Consider the following 17,921-nt stretch of genomic DNA (forward strand, 5'->3'; position numbering starts at 1 on the left):
TGACCAATTAATTTTCAATAATGATCTCTTCCTCAGAAAATTAAAAATAGAGCTACCCTACGACCTAGCAATTGCACTACTAGATATTTATCCAAAGAGTACAAAAATGCTGATTCAAAGGGGCATATGCACTCCAGTGTTTATAGCAACACTATCAACAATAGCCAAACTATGGAAATAGTCCAAATGTACATCGACTGACAAATGGATAAAGAAGATGTGGTGTGTGTGTGTGTGTGTGTGTGTGTATACATATATATATGTATGTATATATGTATACACACATATATATAATGGAATAGTACTCAGTGATCAAAAAGAATAAAATCTTGCCATTTGTACCAATGTGGATGAAACTAAAATGTATTATGTTAAGTGAAATAAGTCAGGCAGAAAAAGATAAATATCATATGATTTCACTCATGTGGAATTTAAGAAACAAAACAGATGAACAGAAGGGAAGGCAAGGAAAAATAAGATAACGGAGATGGAGACAAACCATAAGAGACTCTTAAATACAAAGAACAAACTGAAGGTTGCTGGAGGGGTGTTGGGGAGGGGGCTAAATGGGTGATGAGCATTAAGGAGAGCACTTGTTGGAATGAGCACTGGGTGTCATATGTAAGTGATGATTCATAAAATTCTACTCCTGAAACCACTATTACACTATATGTTAACGAACTTGGATTTAAATAAAATTTTTAAAAAATAGTGATCTCAAGACAATTCAATGAGAAAATAATAGTTTTTCAATAAATGGTGTTGGGGCAACTGCATATCCATCTGCAAAAGAATGAAATTGGACTCCTTCACACCATACACAAAAATTAACCCAAAATGGATCATAGACCTAAATATAAAAGCTGAAGTCACAAAACTCTTAGGTGAAAACATGGAGATAACTCTTCATGATGACAGGTTAAGCACATCCTTCTTTTTTTTTTTTAAACTTTTGTTGCATATTATTTATTTTTCAACGTTTATTTATTTTTGGGACAGAGAGAGACAGAGCATGAACGGGGGAGGGGCAGAGAGAGAGGGAGACACAGAATCGGAAACAGGCTCCAGGCTCCGAGCCATCAGCCCAGAGCCCGACGTGGGGCTCGAACCCACGGGCCGCGAGATAGTGACCTGGCTGAAGTCGGACGCTTAACCGACTGCGCCACCCAGGCGCCCCAAGCACATCCTTCTTAAAAGGACACCAAACACACAGTAAACACAACAATAGATAAGTTAGACTTAAATGAAAAGCTTTTGTTCTTCAAAGGACCAATAGCAAAATAAAAAGACAACCCAAAGAATCAGAGAAAATACTTGCAAATCATGTATCTGGTAATGGACTTGTATCCAGAATTTACAGAGAACACGTACAATTCAATAAGAAAAAGACAAATAGGCCAATTAAAGAATGAGCAGAGGATCTGACTAGACATTTCTCCAGAGAAGATATACACATGGCCATTAAGTACATGAAAAGATACTCAGTATCATTAGCCACCAGGGAAATGAAAATCAAAACCACAACGACATACTGCTTCATACCTACCTAGGGTGGCTATAATAAAAAAAAAAAAAACAGACAATAAAAAGTGTTGGTACGGATATGGAGAAATCATGACCCTCATACTTGGCTGGTTGAAATGTAAAATGATGCAACTACTTTGGAAAATGTTGTGGCCGTTCTTCAAAAGATTAAACATGGGGTTACCATGTGCCACAGCAATTCCACTCCCACTTACATACCCAGGAGAAATGGAAACATATGTCTACCTAAAAACTTGTATGTAAATGTTCATAGCAGCATTATTCACTACCCAAGAAGTGGAAATAACCCAAATTTAATCAACTGATGAGTGGATAAACAAAATGTGGTATATCCATATAATAGAATATTATTTGACAATAACAACTAATGAAATACATGCCATAACATCAAGAAAGCTTGAAGACATTTTGCTAAGTAAAAAAAGCCAGTCACAAGACCACATGTCGTATGTTCCATTTATCTCTCTGGAATAGGTAAATCTATGAAGACTGGAGGTATGTTAGTGGTTGCCTGAAACAGGTGGAGGTTGGGGAGAAATGCAGAATGACTCTAATGGATATGAAGTTTTGCGGGGGGTGATGACAAATTCCAAAATTGATCACGGTGGTGGTTGTAGAACTCTGTGAATATACTGAAAACCATTGATTTGAATACTTTAAATGATTGAATTGTACAGTATATGGGTTACATTTCAATAAAGCTGTTTTTTAGAGGCGCCTGGGTGGCTCAGTTGGTTAAGTGTCTGACTCTTGATTTCAGTCAGGTCATGCTCTCGGGGTTCGTGAGATGAGCCAGGCATCAGGCTCTGAGCTGACAGCATGGAGCCTGCTTGGGACTCTCTCTCTCCCTCTCTCTCTGCCCCTCCCGTGCTTGTGCTCAATTTCTCTCTCAAAATAAATAAATAAACATTTTTTTAAATTAAAAATATAAAGCTGTTTTTAAAAGTAAGATACATTTGTACATGTTACTAATTAAATACAAGGGCTAAAAATAACTTTACATTGGAGAAACATCGCTGACTCCACCTTTACCAAGTAACCAAAGTTAGCATCACCAATGATGGAAGAAACTGCCATGTTATGCCCCCTGATGTGACACACTCAGAAGGACACATCATTTATGTACTGTTTCTGCCAAAAAGGCAAAATCTAAATCTTATCATGGGAGAACCGCAAACAAACCTGCACTGAGGAACATTATGAAACAAAATGTCCTGTCCCCTTAATGTCTACACCATGAAAGACAAAGAAAGACTGGGGAACTGTTCCAGATAGAAAAGGAGACTGAGGAGACATGAAATCTAAATGCAGTATCTATGATCCTGACCAAGAAAAGAAGTCTCTGTAGAGAACATTGTTGGGACAAGTGATGAAATTTGAAAAAGGTCTGGAGGTTAAAGCGTAGTATTGTATCGATGTTAGCTTTCTGAATTTAATAATTTTACTATGGTTATGTAAGTGAAAACCTTGTTCTTCGGAAATGCACACTGACCCTCTGAAATGTTCGGGGTAAAGGGAATGATGTGTGCAAACTGCACGCGAGTAATTCTGAAGAAATACTATACACACATATGTGTATGTATGTATGTATGTATGTACGTATGTATAGAGAGACAAGAACAGAGACAAGGACAGAGACAATAAATTATTTGGCAAATGTGTTACTATGTTAAAAATTGGTGAATCCACATGAAACGTATATGGGAATCCTTGCACTGTTTTTGAAACTTTTCTGTGAAAGGTTTTCAAAAAAACCTTTTTCTTCAGAAGAAAGTTTCTGAAACTATCTGGAAACTTTTTTGTTAAGAAATCTATATTTGTGCTTGCTTGTGTTTGCATGGAGCATCTCTGGCACAATAAATAAGATATTAATGAAAACTGTTACCTGTTAGGGAATAGGGGAGAAAGAAGCACTGCAGCTTGTGGCCAGGGTGAAAAAGACGCTTTTTGAATCATGTGAATATATTACTTATTTGGAACTTAAAATGCCAAATGATTTTAAAAAATAACCTTTGAGTATCTTTCAATTACATATCATGGTTCATCATATTCAGATATGGAACTCCCTGTACAGCAGGTGCTTGGCTGATGGAGTTCCTCTGGACATAAATTATACAAGTTGTTACAATAGATATTAAGTAATTTGCTTAAGGCAACAAAGAGCAATAAAGGACTGAGTTGGTTAACCTGAGTAGCTCTTATCTCTCCTCCGTTGCTCCTCTAACCATTATTACCTGAGACTGAGAAGCTTTGGAGATGTTAACCTTTTGTTGACGGTGAGAGGAGAAAAAAACTGGCAGTCAGTACAGATGCTTCATAATGGTTTGTCTTTATGATTTTTTAATGATTTATTTGTTTGTTTGTTTGTTTAGAGCAAGAGCGAGTTGGGGAGAGGCAGAGAGAGAATCCCAGGCAGGCTCCTCGATATCAGTGCAGAGCCGAACGCGGGGCTCAGTCTCACAAACTGTGAGATCATGACCTGAGTCAAAATCAAAAGTCAGATGCTTAACCGACAGAGGCACCCAGGTGCCCCTGGTTTGTCTTTAAACTGCTGCTTACTTGTGCTTACTTCTAGCCCCTTCCAACTCTGATCTATACTCATGAGCAGGTAGTTTTTATTTTGTAAGTGTGTTTCTGAGTCTGTCACCATCCTGTTCAGAACTGTCTATAAATTCGCTTTGCTCTCTCTATATTGGTCCTTTGTGGCCTTCATGCCTCCTTGGCGTGTAGCATGTATTTATAACATATCATGCATACAAAAAGGGGCATATGTGTGTAAATTTTTAAACAATAAGACAAATATCTGCGTATATATACTACTCAGGTTAGAAATAGAACTTTACACGGGGTGGCTGGGTGGCTCAGTTGGTTAGGTGTCCAACTTAAGCTCAGGTCACGATCTCAGGGTTCATGAATTCGATCCCCGTATTGAGGTCTGTGCTGACAGCTCAGAGCCTGAAGCCTGCTTCAGATTCTGTGTCTCCCTCTCTCTCTGCCCCTCCCCTGCCCTTGCTCTGTGTCTCTGTCCCTCAAAAATAAATAAATATTTTTTAAAATTTGAAAAAAAGAAAGAGAATATTACCAGTTTCTCAATAGGTACTTGTATAAAACCTTCCCAATTACAAACGCTGTTCTATACTCTTTTTTCCTACAATTAACAATATATCTTAAAGTCTCTTCATATCTGTACATCTCTCATAACTACCTTTATGAATCAGGTATTAATTTAATATTGTGCTATAATTTCACACTTGTGTATGTATCCATAAAAATATTAGTTTTCTAATATCGCTTAACATATTACCCTGAAACTTCGTGGTTTAAAACAACATATATTTATTATCTCACAGTTTTTGAGAATCAAGAATTTAGAAATGGATTATTTGAGTAGTTCTGGCTCAGAATCTCTGAAAATTTGCCGTCAAAATATTAAACAGTTTCCAGTTATCTGAAGGCCTTACTGGGGTGAGGGATCAGTTTCCAAGATGGTTCATTCATGTGCTGATGGCAGGAGGCCACAGTTTCTTGCAGTGTGGGCTCCTCCATAGGGTTTCTTGATTTCGCTTCCATAACATGGCTACTTCTAGAATGAGAAATTTGAGAGAGAGAGAGAGAGACAGACTAAAGTCACAATGTTGTTTAAGACTTAGCCTCAGAAGCCGCATATACAATTTCTTCTAAGTCCTATTTTACAGACTGACTATTGAATAGGATTGTCTGGCAGTGTGGGAGTGGTGTCTATACCAGGGCAGGAATAGCAGGAGGTAAGGCTCATTGGGCCATCATGCAGGTTGGGTATCACAAAAAATAACACACAACTCACTTCTACTTATTTTTTGCATTTTATATAATGAATCATAGAGTGGGTAGATTTCTCTCTTTCCCAGTGTTCCCCCTGCCCTCCTCTTTGGAGGTTCACAAGGCACATTTCTATATTATCAGTGTTCTTTTTTTTTTTTAATTATTTTTTTAACGTTTATTTATTTTTGAGACAGAGAGAGACAGAGCATGAACGGGGGAGGGTCAGAGAGAGGGAGACACAGAATCTGAAACAGGCTCCAGGCTCTGAGCTGTCAGCACAGAGCCCGACGTGGGGCTCGAACTCACGGACCGTGAGATCATGACCTGAGCCAAAGTCGGCCGCTTAACCGACTGAGCCATCCAGGCGCCCCTCAGTGTTCTTTTTTTAAAGGTTCATCTATGTTGATGCGCGCCTTAGTTTGTTGGGATTGTTATAACAAAATACCATACATGGTGGCTTTCAAACAACAGAAATTTATTTCTCACAGTTCTAGAGACGGGGAAGTCAAATATCAAGGTGCCAACAGGTGAGAGCCTGCTTCCGGTTCATAGATAACTGTCTTCTCTCTCCTTCTCACATGGTGGAAACGGTGAGGAACCTCTCTGAGGTCTCTTTTATTTTAGCACTAATCCTATACATGATGGTTCCACCCTCATGATCTACTCACTTCCCCCAAATCCCACCTCCAAATACCATCACAATGGAGATTAAGATTCAACATACAAATTTTGAAGAGAACATAAACATTCAGTCTATAGGAATGTTGTATGGCTGTAGTTCATTCATTTTCACAGATGTCTAATATTCCACAATTTGTTTACCCATTCTACTGTTTACACTCTTACAGTTAAGTGAGGAGTTTTCTCTGGAATATATATACTATGGGAATATATCTATAGTAGTTTATGTAGGACATGCCTATGTTCACCTTTTAAGAAACAGTTATCTAAAGTTGTGTATTTGTTTATTTTCACACAGTCGTGGATGAGAATTTCAATTGCTTTACATCTTGCCAAAGCTTAGTATTCTGCAACGTTAAAATTTTTGCCAATTCAATGGCGATGACATAGTATTTCACCGTGGTTTTAACTTGACATTTCCTGATTGGTAATGAGGTGAGCATGTAGCCATCGTCAGTTCCTTTAAAGGAAACTACATGTTCTGAATACTAATTCTTTTTTGGTTATGTGAGTTGCAACCAGTCTCTCCTACTTAACTTAGGCTTGTCCTTTCACTTTTTTTAAAAAAGTAAACTGAGGGGCGCCTGGGTGGCGCAGTCGGTTAAGCGTCCGACTTCAGCCAGGTCACGATCTCGCGGTCTGTGAGTTCGAGCCCCGCATCAGGCTCTGGGCTGATGGCTCAGAGCCTGGAGCCTGTTTCCGATTCTGTGTCTCCCTCTCTCTCTGCCCCTCCCCCGTTCATGCTCTGTCTCTCTCTGTCCCAAAAATAAATAAACGTTGAAAAAAAAAAAAATTAAAAAAAAAAAAAAAAAAAAAAGAAAAAAAAAAAAAGTAAACTGAACGCCCAATATGGGGCTCACACTCATGACCTGACTCGAAGATCAAGAGTCATATTCTCTACCAACTGGGCCAGCCAGGCAGCCCTTGTCCTTTCACTTTTTAATGTTATGTTTTGGTTTACAGAAGTTCTTAATTTTAATGAAGTCAAATTTATCAAACCTTAAATTTATGGTTTGTGTTTTTGTGTCTTATTTAAGAAATCTTTTCCTATGATGAGCTTATGAAGATATTCCATATTTCCTTCTCAAAATTTTATAGTTTTGTTTTTTATGTTTAAAAAGTTTCATCCACGTGGGATTGTTTTGTGCCGGGTGTGAGTTGGGGGTAGAATTTCATTTTTTCTATATGTATTTGTCAATTGCCCATATTTCATTTATTGAACAGTAATATCCCTTCCCCAATCATCTGCAATGGTTGCTGTGTCATAAATCAAGTTTCTATATATATTTGGCCCTTTATTGATCCATTGGTTTGTTGTCTGTTCCTGTGCTGACACCACATAGTTTTAATTACTCTAGCTGTGTAATAGTCTTCATACCTGGTATGTTTTCTTACCTTTTGTTTGATAGAAGAACTAGGGTTTTGTTTTGTTTTGTTTGTTATTCCATATACATTTTAGAATCAGTTAATCAAGTTTCATGGCAACTCTGTTGGGAATTTGATTGAAGTTGCATGGGACTGGGATGCAATCGGTTTGAGGTGCCACTATAACTTGAACCAACTGTAAAGAGATTTTTGTAAAACAACTCGACTCTGTGGAAATCTTTCAAAAACAAGTGCCAGGAACAGTCCCATAGATCTTAGAGACCTTTCGACCATTTCTTCTAATTGTACCTACCTTGCTCCCCACCATCTTTGCAAGAGAGAGAGAGGGAGAGGGAGAGAGAGATGGAAACGGAGGAAATCCAAGTTGTAACTAAAGGTGATAAAATGTGGGTATCCAGGAGTTTTATCAGCCACTATTTTCTCTGCTGTATTTTCGAAGGACATACTATTTGGAGAAGTGGAATTGAAAGTAAAGGCTGGGAAGAAAGGGGGAGTTGAAGCATAAAGGGAGGATATGCTCCTGAAACTGCTGTTTCTTATGCCTAGTGGGTTCTAAAGTTTGGGGGGGAAGAGTCCTGAATGGGGGCTAGGAAAGACTTCAGAGAAAAGGCGGCATTTGCGCTGAAACAACAGCGTGGAAAAGAGTTCCTTGGTGAGTGCCTATATGGGAGATGGGGTGAAGCTGTGACAGGAGGGACTGAAAAGAAAAACGGTTATGGACACGCCAGGCGGACGGAGCAGCATAGGCAGGAAACAGAGAAAAGGATGGGTTAATAGGAGGCAACAGTCGTTCACTTTAAGTGAGATAGAGCTGGAAAGATAAGGAATAGCCTGATTGTGCAAGGTCCTGAATACAGAGCTAAGGACTTCGGACTTTATCCTGGGAGGGCAGTGAAGGCTCCTGAACAGGAGAGTAACCGGACCTGAAATTTGCTTCGGGAAGACAATTGAGGACACAGCGAGGAAGGGAACCCTGTGGCTGCGTCCAGAGGCGGAGCAGGGCAAAGAGCACTGCCGCCTGCAGGGGGCGCGCCGCTGGACCCGACACCCTCCCCGCCCCCTGCCCCGCTGCCCTGATCCCGTCGCGACACTCTCGGAACTCGGCTAGCACGCCTGGACGCGTCCCACTCGGGCCTCGGCTGGTTCGTCTGGACGCGCCCCCGTGCGTCACGTCCGCTCTGGCACTAGGCTTGTTAGCGCCGAGGAGGGGCGCGAAGGGAGCTTTTGCGCCTGCGCCGCCGCCAGCCACTGTCGGCGGTTAACGCTGAGGGCCCCGGGAGTTTTCACGTCTCCACTAGCGCGTTTTTGAGTCCGCCACGGTTGTCTATAATGGCTGCACGCCCATAGGTGTTTTGTGCCAAGAGATACAACCAAATGGCACAGAGGGGCTCGATTGCTCCCCGACCTTAGCGGTGCCGAGCCCAGGTCTCTCAGCTGAAAAGCGTCGAGCCTCTCCACTGCAATTTTCCTCCAGCTGCTTGGTCTCAGTTTGCGGCCCAAATGTCCAAACTAGTGAAAACCTGTCCCGGCTGCTAAGCATGCCCATGACGGGCTGTAATCCCTGTTTCTTAGGGCTTGTTTACCTCTGCAGTCAAATCAGAGGCTCCCAAGTTGTCAGGGATCTCGGAGGTCAACAAGTCCAGCCTGTTAACCCCGACGTCCCAAGTGAATGAATGTACCGTTTTTATCCGCACAGCCCCGCTTCCTGGGACAACTGTGATTAGCTTGTCTTGAGCATCTATCGTGTACCAAGTACTGTAGGTCCTGGGGATGTAATGATGAAGTAGGTTGATCTCTTGCAGTATATTCTAGTGGCCGTGATGATGCTAGCAAGGGACTAACCAAGGTTTATGGTAACAACATATAGGTGGGAATTTAGCGTGATCAGAGAAGGCCTCTTGGAGGTGGTGACGTTTCTAACCAGCCAAGTGAACAGTTAGGAGCAGAGTGAGTTTCAGGCTGAGGGAAGAGCAAAGCACCTGCGCAGGAAAGAGGTTGCTGTTTTCTAGGAATAGACAGAAGGCCAATGTGCCTGGAGTGTGGTGAGACAAGGTTGAGAATGGTAAGAAAAGGTTGAGAATGTAAACAGCCAAATGCAGGCTTTGTGGGTCTCACCAACTGTGAGATCATGACCTCAGCCTAGATCAATAGTCAGATGCTTAACTGACTGAGCCACCCAGCCACCCCTACATATCATACGATTTTTTCTATATTAATCCTTTGATATCAGATATTTGAAGATGGCTGACATGGAGTCCCTTTCCTCTGAGTCCCCCTTCTCCTACCCTAACTCCACTCAAAGCTATGGTTCCTCTATCTCGTCTTACCCAGAGGGTGTATGTATGATTTTCAAAATGCCATTCTAAATACTTTGAAAGCGTGAAGGATATTAAAATGTAAACCATGTGTGTACATTTTAAAAGGGAAGGACCTAAGACTTTTATTATGAGATTTGTAAAGAGATCTTGTAGAGATTAAGAACCACTGCTTAAACATTTTTCATCCACGTGATCCTGGGTATTGTTCTCTGAAATAGCTGAACAATATCAGCTTCAACCAAGGCTAATTCTCTACGCTGTCTCCTCATCTGTTAAATGAAAACAATAGGATTCTATGACTATTAAATGAGATTGTGCTCAAAAAGTGCTTAATGGTAAACCATGAGGGCCAGCTGCACCGTACCACTGAGATGAACAACTTGTAGATAATGCTCATTTAGCACTCCTCAAACATTCACTAAGTGTCTATTCTGTGTAGAGCCCTTAGTGAAAAAGATCTGCCTTCCAGGAGTTTGCTATCTATTTGAAAGAGCCTGGAGAGATTACAAAACAGATAAACTAAATGCCCTGAGAGGGACATAAGTAAGGTGCTCAGGGATCTGGGAGCTGCAAGAGAGGTCTCAATTTCCACTGAGGTCAGTGGTTATTGGAGTTCAAATTTAAGTGGGCTTGAGAGATGAACATACTGAATTTGAAACGCACACACAAAATCTATACTGCAGGTACGCATTTTATTCCTGGTGATGTGGAAAGACTAATCGGAAACACTGCAATCGTTTCTATTACCGGACAAATATTGAGCAGTAGGTTTCGTTAGAAAGGCACCTATCTTTTGTCCAGTCTGTTTACTATACATTGCATGCTCTGGGCAGTTCTTATCTTCGTGTTCAGGAACAAAGTACACACATACACGCCCCTTTCCGAAACTACAGGCCCAGAGACGCCAAAAGAGAGGTGGGATTCCTCGCGGCCCAACCACACAATGGGGGCCGCTTCCCCGTAGCTCGCACCCCACCCGGAAGGCCCGGGTTCGACTTCTTGGGGCCCTTTCGCTCCTCCCCTGCAGTCCTCCGGGGCGCCCTTCCTCGCTCGCGCTTCCCTCCTCCTTCGCTGGGGAGCAGGAAAACCCGGAGCGAACCGGCCCTGCTCGGCAGCGCATGCTCAGTAGCCAGCAGGTTCAGTTCGCTAGTAGGAAGCTCGAGCGCTACACCGGCGTCGGCGGCGGCCGCGGCGGCACCTCCGGGCAGCCAGATCCTCCAACGACGACCTCGGGCCTTTCCCCTCCCCCGCTACCCCCCGGGCCCGCTCCGCCTCGGGCCGCTCGCGTTTCGGGGTCGCCGCTGCGCGGAGCGGGCTCCGCGGCCGGAGCTTCCCTCCGCACGCCCTCCCCCAGCCGCCGGCTCCGCCGCGGGGCCAGGCCGGGCCCGGGAGCGTAGCCCCGGCGGGCGGCGGCCGCGGCGGAGGGCAGCCCGGGGCGGCGCCGGCGGGCCGGGAAGGGGTGGGGGGGGGGCCCGGCCCCGGGGCGGTGGTGCGGGATGCCGCCGCCGCCGCCTCCGGGCTGCGTTCGCTCTCCGCGGCTGGTGCCCGTGTCGGGTGGGTGGCCGGGCGCGAGCCTCGCCCCTCAGCCCCCTCTCCAGGGCTAGCCCGGCCGCGCGGCGCCCCGAGGGGGCCGGGCCGTCCGGTGGGGCCGCGGCCCTGTTCGGTGCTGCGAGCTCGCCCTCTCGCGGCTCCCCGGCCCGGCCGCCGCCGCCGCCCCTCTCCCCGCCCAGAGGCGCCCCGGGGGCACCATGCAGGCGCAGCAGCTGCCGTACGAGTTTTTCAGCGAGGAGAACGCACCCAAGTGGCGGGGGCTGCTGGTGCCGGCGCTGAAAAAGGTGAGGAGCGCGCGGGACCCCCGCTTCCCGGCTTGCAGCCCCCGCTAGGGCGCGGGGCCGGGGCTGTGGAAGGGCTGGGGAGGCGGGGCGCGCGCAAGGCCGTCTTTCTTCCCGGTCTCGCCGCCTCCCAGAAAGGACCGCGCACGCTGAGAGGTTCCCCCACACTCGCTGGCTCCGTGTTGACATTCACCCGGTGTGTGGGAAGGCCGCGGCAAGCCAGGCAGAGTTTGTCCGAATAAAACAGCCTCCCGAGAGGTTAATGTCCTGTCCCCGATTCCGAGATGAGAGTTGGAGGAGGCTCAGTTTTCAGTGGAGGTCACAGCAGGCCACTTTTCCGCCTTCTCGGTCTTACCCTGGAGCTGCTGTCAGCCTCCGGTTTTAGGTGTCCAGTATGCTGGTTTTAGTGGGCTCAAGAATGCTCTAGCCATAATGCTTGCTCTAAGTAATTGCAGAGCTCGCTTGCCAGCGGGAACACGGCCTGCTTTGCTCGCCCTCTGTAATCGCTCTTCATTCCCCTGAATTCCCCCGCTCCTCCGATTCACAGGGGCGGATGCACATGCCACTTTTGTTGTTGTTTAGAGTCTTGGTACTATCTTTCGGGCTGTTGATTGAAATTTTTAACCTTTCTCTGTGTCTTCAGCTTTGCCACCTTGTTATCTAAAGTTGTATGCTCCATGATCTTTGCTTTTAAATGTTTTAGTAGTAGTAGGAAATGTTGCTACATTTTAAAAGCTTCTAAAGCAACATTGTGAGTTAGTAAATACATTACAACACTAGAAACTGTGTTTGAAGATAAAAACAATCCGTATATTTTGTTTCCCTTTTACCTTTTCTGTGGAGATTGAAGTCCAATTTGTTGTTGCTCAAAGAACGTTTTATGTTATTAAAATGTATTTTAGCTCCTACTGAGAGTTGAGATTATGATGTACCTTTTGTTCTGAACATGTATACTTTGAAAAGAAACTGTGTCTTAAAAGGTGCCTGATGTTTCCCAAAGGCCAGCAACTTTTACTTTCCCTTTTGCCCTCCTCCCCCTCCTTGGAGACTTACAGTGGAAACTATTTAGTGTGTTAGCAGAATTTGCTCATTTTTTTCAGGTGTAAGTTACTGACTTTTTCCCTTAAGTGACATCAAACGTCTCCGTGATACTGTTTTCTAAGAAAACCAAAGAGATGCCATCTTCCTTACATACCTTATTCATTAGAAACTCCATCAGGGATCTCTTTTTACTTTTGCTTTACCTGCAAGCTTGGCGTCTTAGCTTATAATAGGGGAGTAGGAGGTCTCAGTCCTGTCCGAAGCCCGGTTCTGGCAGAGGTGGGAGTGGAGTGGGGAGGAGACCAAAAAATTGTTGCGAACATACAGAAGAACTCAAAACACCATCAGTTTGGGGCTGTTTTGCTTAAGAGCAAACAACTCCTGTTCCAGGGAACCATCAAGATACTCTGTCAGTTGTGAGGGTACTGTGAAGTAGTCGAAAGAGCATTCCAAGAGTTGGCCGACCAGGTCTGACTCTGCCACCCTGGTGCCCCTTGCTGAAATCTGTCTACAGAAGCATTTTGTTTGGCCGGCACCCTGTTGTTTTACTTTTAATGTAATTAGTTGCCACTATTTAAAAGTGGGAGATGTTCAAATCCGAATTTTCAGCTTTTCTTGAAGAATAGGAGGGCCTTTCCCCACTGGGCAAGACAATAAACTGCTGGAGCTGAGTAAATGGCTTCCTTCTTTAGACTGGACATGTATCTCCCATTTGCCAAGGTCCCCTCAGTCCTCTTTGCTTATTTGCAAAAACAGCCTTAACCATATGCAGAGATCCTCTTGCAGGACACAAGTGATGGGAGGAGGTGGGAGCATACACAATCCAGCCGATAGGTTCTTCTAATTCTTATTTAAGATAGCCACTGGTGATGATTCTGCTCCACCTAAGATGAGGTTGAGAATACAATTTCATATCTGGATGTACTCTTGGGAGCTCAGAACCTGCATTTGCACCTGCCTGCTCTCCTTATCTTGAACTCTTCCTTTAGACTTAATGCACTATTGCGGATGTGCCCAACTTGAGCTCTTTTACCTGAGGCTCTGTTGTCATGTTATTCTCTACCCCTGGACTGCCCTGTGCCTGGCCTAACACTACTCCTCCTTCTGGACTCACTTGACCTCAGGTGTTTTCTCAAATCCTCAGGGCTGAGTTGGATAGTCTTCATTTTCTTTTAGCACTGAAGCCTAGCACTTAATAATAAATTGTAAGTTCCTATTCACTTGTCTGCCTCATCCCACAACTAGATTAGATGGTCTTGAGAACAGGAATGATATTTTACCCTCATTTTATCCTTCATGCATACAGTGCCTGACACCTAGTAGGAACTTCCGTTGCTTGAATGAATGGGTGGCGGAATACCCAAACTACATCATCTGTTTCCTCCTTCACTGACCATTAAAAAAAATTCCTCTTGACGGCTTTATTGTTGTTTATTTGGTTAAAAACTTTGGAGTCGTCTCGGACTTCTCTCTCTTACATTACTGCCCAAACCCAGCATGGCCTGTAGGTTTATTCCCTTTGACACATTCTTCTAATCTGTTCCCTCCTACTCTTGAGTCCTCTTTCCTTTTTTTTTTTTTTTTAACGTTTATTTATTTTTGAGACAGAGAGACAGAGCATGAACGGGGGAGGGGCAGAGAGAGAGGGAGACACAGAATTGTAAGCAGGCTCCAGGCTCTGAGCCGTCAGCCCAGAGCCCAACGCAGGGCTCGAACTCACGGACCGCGAGATCGTGACCTGGCTGAAGTCGGACGCTTAACCGACTGAGCCACCCAGGCGCCCCTTGAGTCCTCTTTCCTAGACTACTGTGATAGCACCTTAACTAGTTTACTGCGCCTCACCTTTCCCGTATCTATTTTTCAAATTTCAGAAGTTCTAGTACACATCTGAACACGTTGCACTCTTGCTCAGAACTAACGATATCTTTTGAGGGCACAGGATGCGGTGTACGGTCATTAGCAGAGAATTGATGGTGATCAGTGATCTGGCTTCATCCTGCTTTCCTGGCTGGATTGCCCACCATGGTCTTTCATATTCTTTATGCTTCAGCCAGACTGGACTACTACTTTTCCTGAATATGCCCAGAGTGTCCCACTACCTCTCTCAGTCTAAGTCCTATCTTGTCTATTGCACAAATATATCATGCTTACTACAGACCAAGCATTGCCCTCGGCACTAAGAATAAAAAGGTATGACATCATCCAGAAACGACTAAGTCAGAGCACAGTGGGAAGTGGCAGAGGATGAGTTTGGATAGGAAACTGGTTTCGAGAGAAGTTTTTTAAATGTTAAGCTAAGGAGTTTGAATTTTATCTTGAGAGGATGAAAGTCATTGAGGAATAGGGGAGTAACATCAGATTGGAATTTTAGAAAATTCACTTTGGCCAGAGAATAGAAAATGGATTGGAGAAGAATGAGACCTGAGGTAAGGAGAAAAGTTAGAAGGCTAGTTTAATAGTCCAGTCAAGAGATACTATGCATTTGAATTAAGGATGCATTTGAACTCGGTTGGAAACTTAGGGATGGATTTTGAGAGATGTTTAAAGGTAGAATTGACAGGACCCAGTCACTCCCTCAGTGAGTAGGGCAAGTGGTAAGAGAGCAGGAAGAGTCCCTAAGTTCTGGTTTGTGTGCTTTTTGTCAGAACAGAGGATGGAGAAGAAACCGTTGTGATGGAGAGAGTGGCATAAAGAGATGAGTTTTAGACACGTTGATTCAAAAGTCCTTTCGGCTTATCCAGGTGGACTTGTCAAGCTGGCAGTTGTCACTGGTATCTGCCACCGCAAATTTGGAACTTCCAGGGGTGGAGGTAAAGCCTTAAGAATAAATGAAGCCTCGGAGGCGCCTGGGTGGCTCAGTCGGTTGAGCGTCTGACTTCAGCTCAGGTCATGATCACGTGGTTTGTGAGTTCAAGACCCACATCAGGCTCTGTGCTGACAGCTCAGAGCCTGGAACCTGCTTCAGATTTTGTGTCTCCCTCTCTCTGCCCCTCCCCTGCTCGTGCTCTCTCTCTCTCTCTCTCTCAAAGAATGAATAAACGTCTCTCTCTCTCAAAGAATAAACGTTAAAAAAAAAAAAAGAATAGATGAAGTCTTTATCCATACAAAGACTTATACAAGGATTCTGTTCATGACAGTTCTCTTCAGCAAAAAAAGAGGAAACAATCCAAATGTCCATTAACAGGTGAAAGAATAAACAAATTGTGAAATAGCCATACATTGGAATACTACTGGGTAATAAAAAGGAATGAATTATTGATACACATGACAATATGATTGAATCTCAAAAAATAGTTCAGCTGAATGAAAGAAACCAGGTCAAAAAAAGAGTATATACTGTATAATTCTATTACATAAAATTCTAGAAATTGCAAACTTATCTACAACGACAAGGAGCAAGTGAGCGGTGGTTTTAGGGGGAGGCTTTTATGTTCATTTGTTGATTGTGCTGATAATTTCACGGATATATACATACATTAAAATTTAGCAGATTTACAGCTCAGATATGTGCAATTTGTTGAATGTCAGTTGTACATCAGTGAAGGTGTTAAAAGTAGATAAAGCCACCTACTGAAAATCAGAGGTAAGACTGAAATAGGGCTGTCATTAGACCTGGATGGGGAGGGAGAGGAGTGGGCAATAGTGTGTAGGAGAAGAGCAGGGGAAGGACTGGTTCAAGGGGATGAAGAAGGAAGAAGTTGGAGGGGCGCCTGGGGGGCTCAGTCGGTTACGTGTCAGACTTTTGGCTTCGGCTCAGGTCATGATCTCACAGTTCGTGGGATCGAACCCCACATCACGCTCTGTGCTGACAATGTGAAGCCTGCTTGTCCCCTTCTCTCTGCCCATCCCCTGCTCACTATCCCTCTCTCTCTCTCTCTCTCAAAATAAACACTTTAAAACAAAACAAAAAAACCCCTATGTTTAAAAAAATCAAAGAAAGAAGGAGTTGGAGTAGAGACTCCTCAGTCCTGGGCCTTGTGGTTTTGTTTTTCTCTTCTGGACCTGAGGCTTCTGCCAAAATTATTTCTCTGTTGGATCTTTGGTCAGGCCAAGAGACATCAGATCTTGATCCCCCTCTTCGTATTTATTGTACATCTTGTACCTGGCATTATTCATTCCAGGTGTCGGTTGAGATAGGAAGTATAACCCAGAGCCTGGAACAAACTGGGACCCAGTGATCAATACAGGGTCTACTCAGTGAATGTAGATACAGCAAGCTGAAGAAAGGAGGCCCAGACTTCTAAATTAAATGTTTCACGGGGCTCCTGGCTGGCTCAGTGAGTATTATGCTACCTTGATCTCAGGGTTGTGAGTTCAAGCCCCATGTAGGTTGTAGAGATTACTTAAAAACAAAACCTTAAATCTAAAATCTTAATTAATTAAATGTTTCACTATAAAGCTGCTTAGAGTGAAGGTCTTCCAGAAGCCATCCACACAGTTTTCCACTTATCCGGGAAATACTTCTTTTCTAAATGCACAAAATCAGTGTTGGTATGTTTTGTTGGCGTTTATACTGATTAACTGATATCTGCAACTTTGTATATATCATTATTTAATGCTGAAACTCTGCTCTGAACTTTATAACTAGGGCATAGGAAGTAAACTATTAGAATTTGAAGGGGAAATATAAAAAGAAGGAAGGAGTCAGGTAAAAAGTATGAGACCCTAGTGTCTGAGAAGCCGAGAAAGTAAGGAGCTGCAAGAAGAGTCGTTAAGTGCGTCAGACTACGGATAAGTGAGGTAAGGTGCTTGAAAATGTTAGATTTGACAGCTAAGGGGTCACTTCCGACTGAGCGGTTTCAGTGTGGATAGATGACGGAAGAACATGGAAAGACAATAGCAAGGTAGCAAGGACAGATGACTTCTGCCTCCCCCCCCCCCCTCTCCAGATTACTATGGTTTTTTTGTTTTTTTTTTTCAGAAGCTTGGAAATGAAAAGAGATACTGCTGTGGCAAGAAGGGGATTCAAGCTTGGGGAGGTTTTTTATTTGAAGGTGATGGAAACTTGTATATGTTAGGAGTCTCTGGGGCAGGAGCTGGTAGAGAGTGCTGGTGAAGATACTGAACAACAAGGAGATGAGTAGCCCAGGAACACAAGTAATGGGATTTGTCTTGAACTGTTTGCCAGGTACTATTTTAAGTACTCACATGTGTTTTCTAATTCTCATTGGATTACTCTTATTGCCTCCATTTTACAAGAGAGAAAACTGAGGTTTAGAAAGAATAATTTGGTTAGAGAGTCTGCAGCTTTAAATACTATGCTATGCTACCTCTAGCAGGGCATCTTTGATGGCATCTTTTTTCCTGAGATAGGAGG

The 17,921-nt window shown here is 43.7% G+C and overlaps 1 protein-coding gene across 3 annotated transcripts in view; it reads left to right on the plus strand.

Annotated features, from left to right (window-relative positions):
• The first annotated feature begins 11,331 nt into the window (after nt 1-11,331).
• SOS1 (SOS Ras/Rac guanine nucleotide exchange factor 1) overlaps nt 11,332-17,921 on the plus strand; it is a 152,201-nt gene continuing 145,611 nt past the window's right edge. For all 3 annotated transcript variants that reach the window (XM_011281161.4, XM_011281162.4, XM_011281163.4), the window contains exon 1: nt 11,332-11,566. In XM_011281161.4, coding sequence (XP_011279463.1) covers nt 11,480-11,566 — 87 coding nt within the window. In that variant the 5' untranslated portion in view covers nt 11,332-11,479. The remainder of the gene's footprint in view (nt 11,567-17,921) is intronic.

The sequence above is a fragment of the Felis catus genome, chromosome A3, assembly GCF_018350175.1.
Source record: "Felis catus isolate Fca126 chromosome A3, F.catus_Fca126_mat1.0, whole genome shotgun sequence".
Taxonomy (NCBI): domain Eukaryota; kingdom Metazoa; phylum Chordata; class Mammalia; order Carnivora; family Felidae; genus Felis; species Felis catus.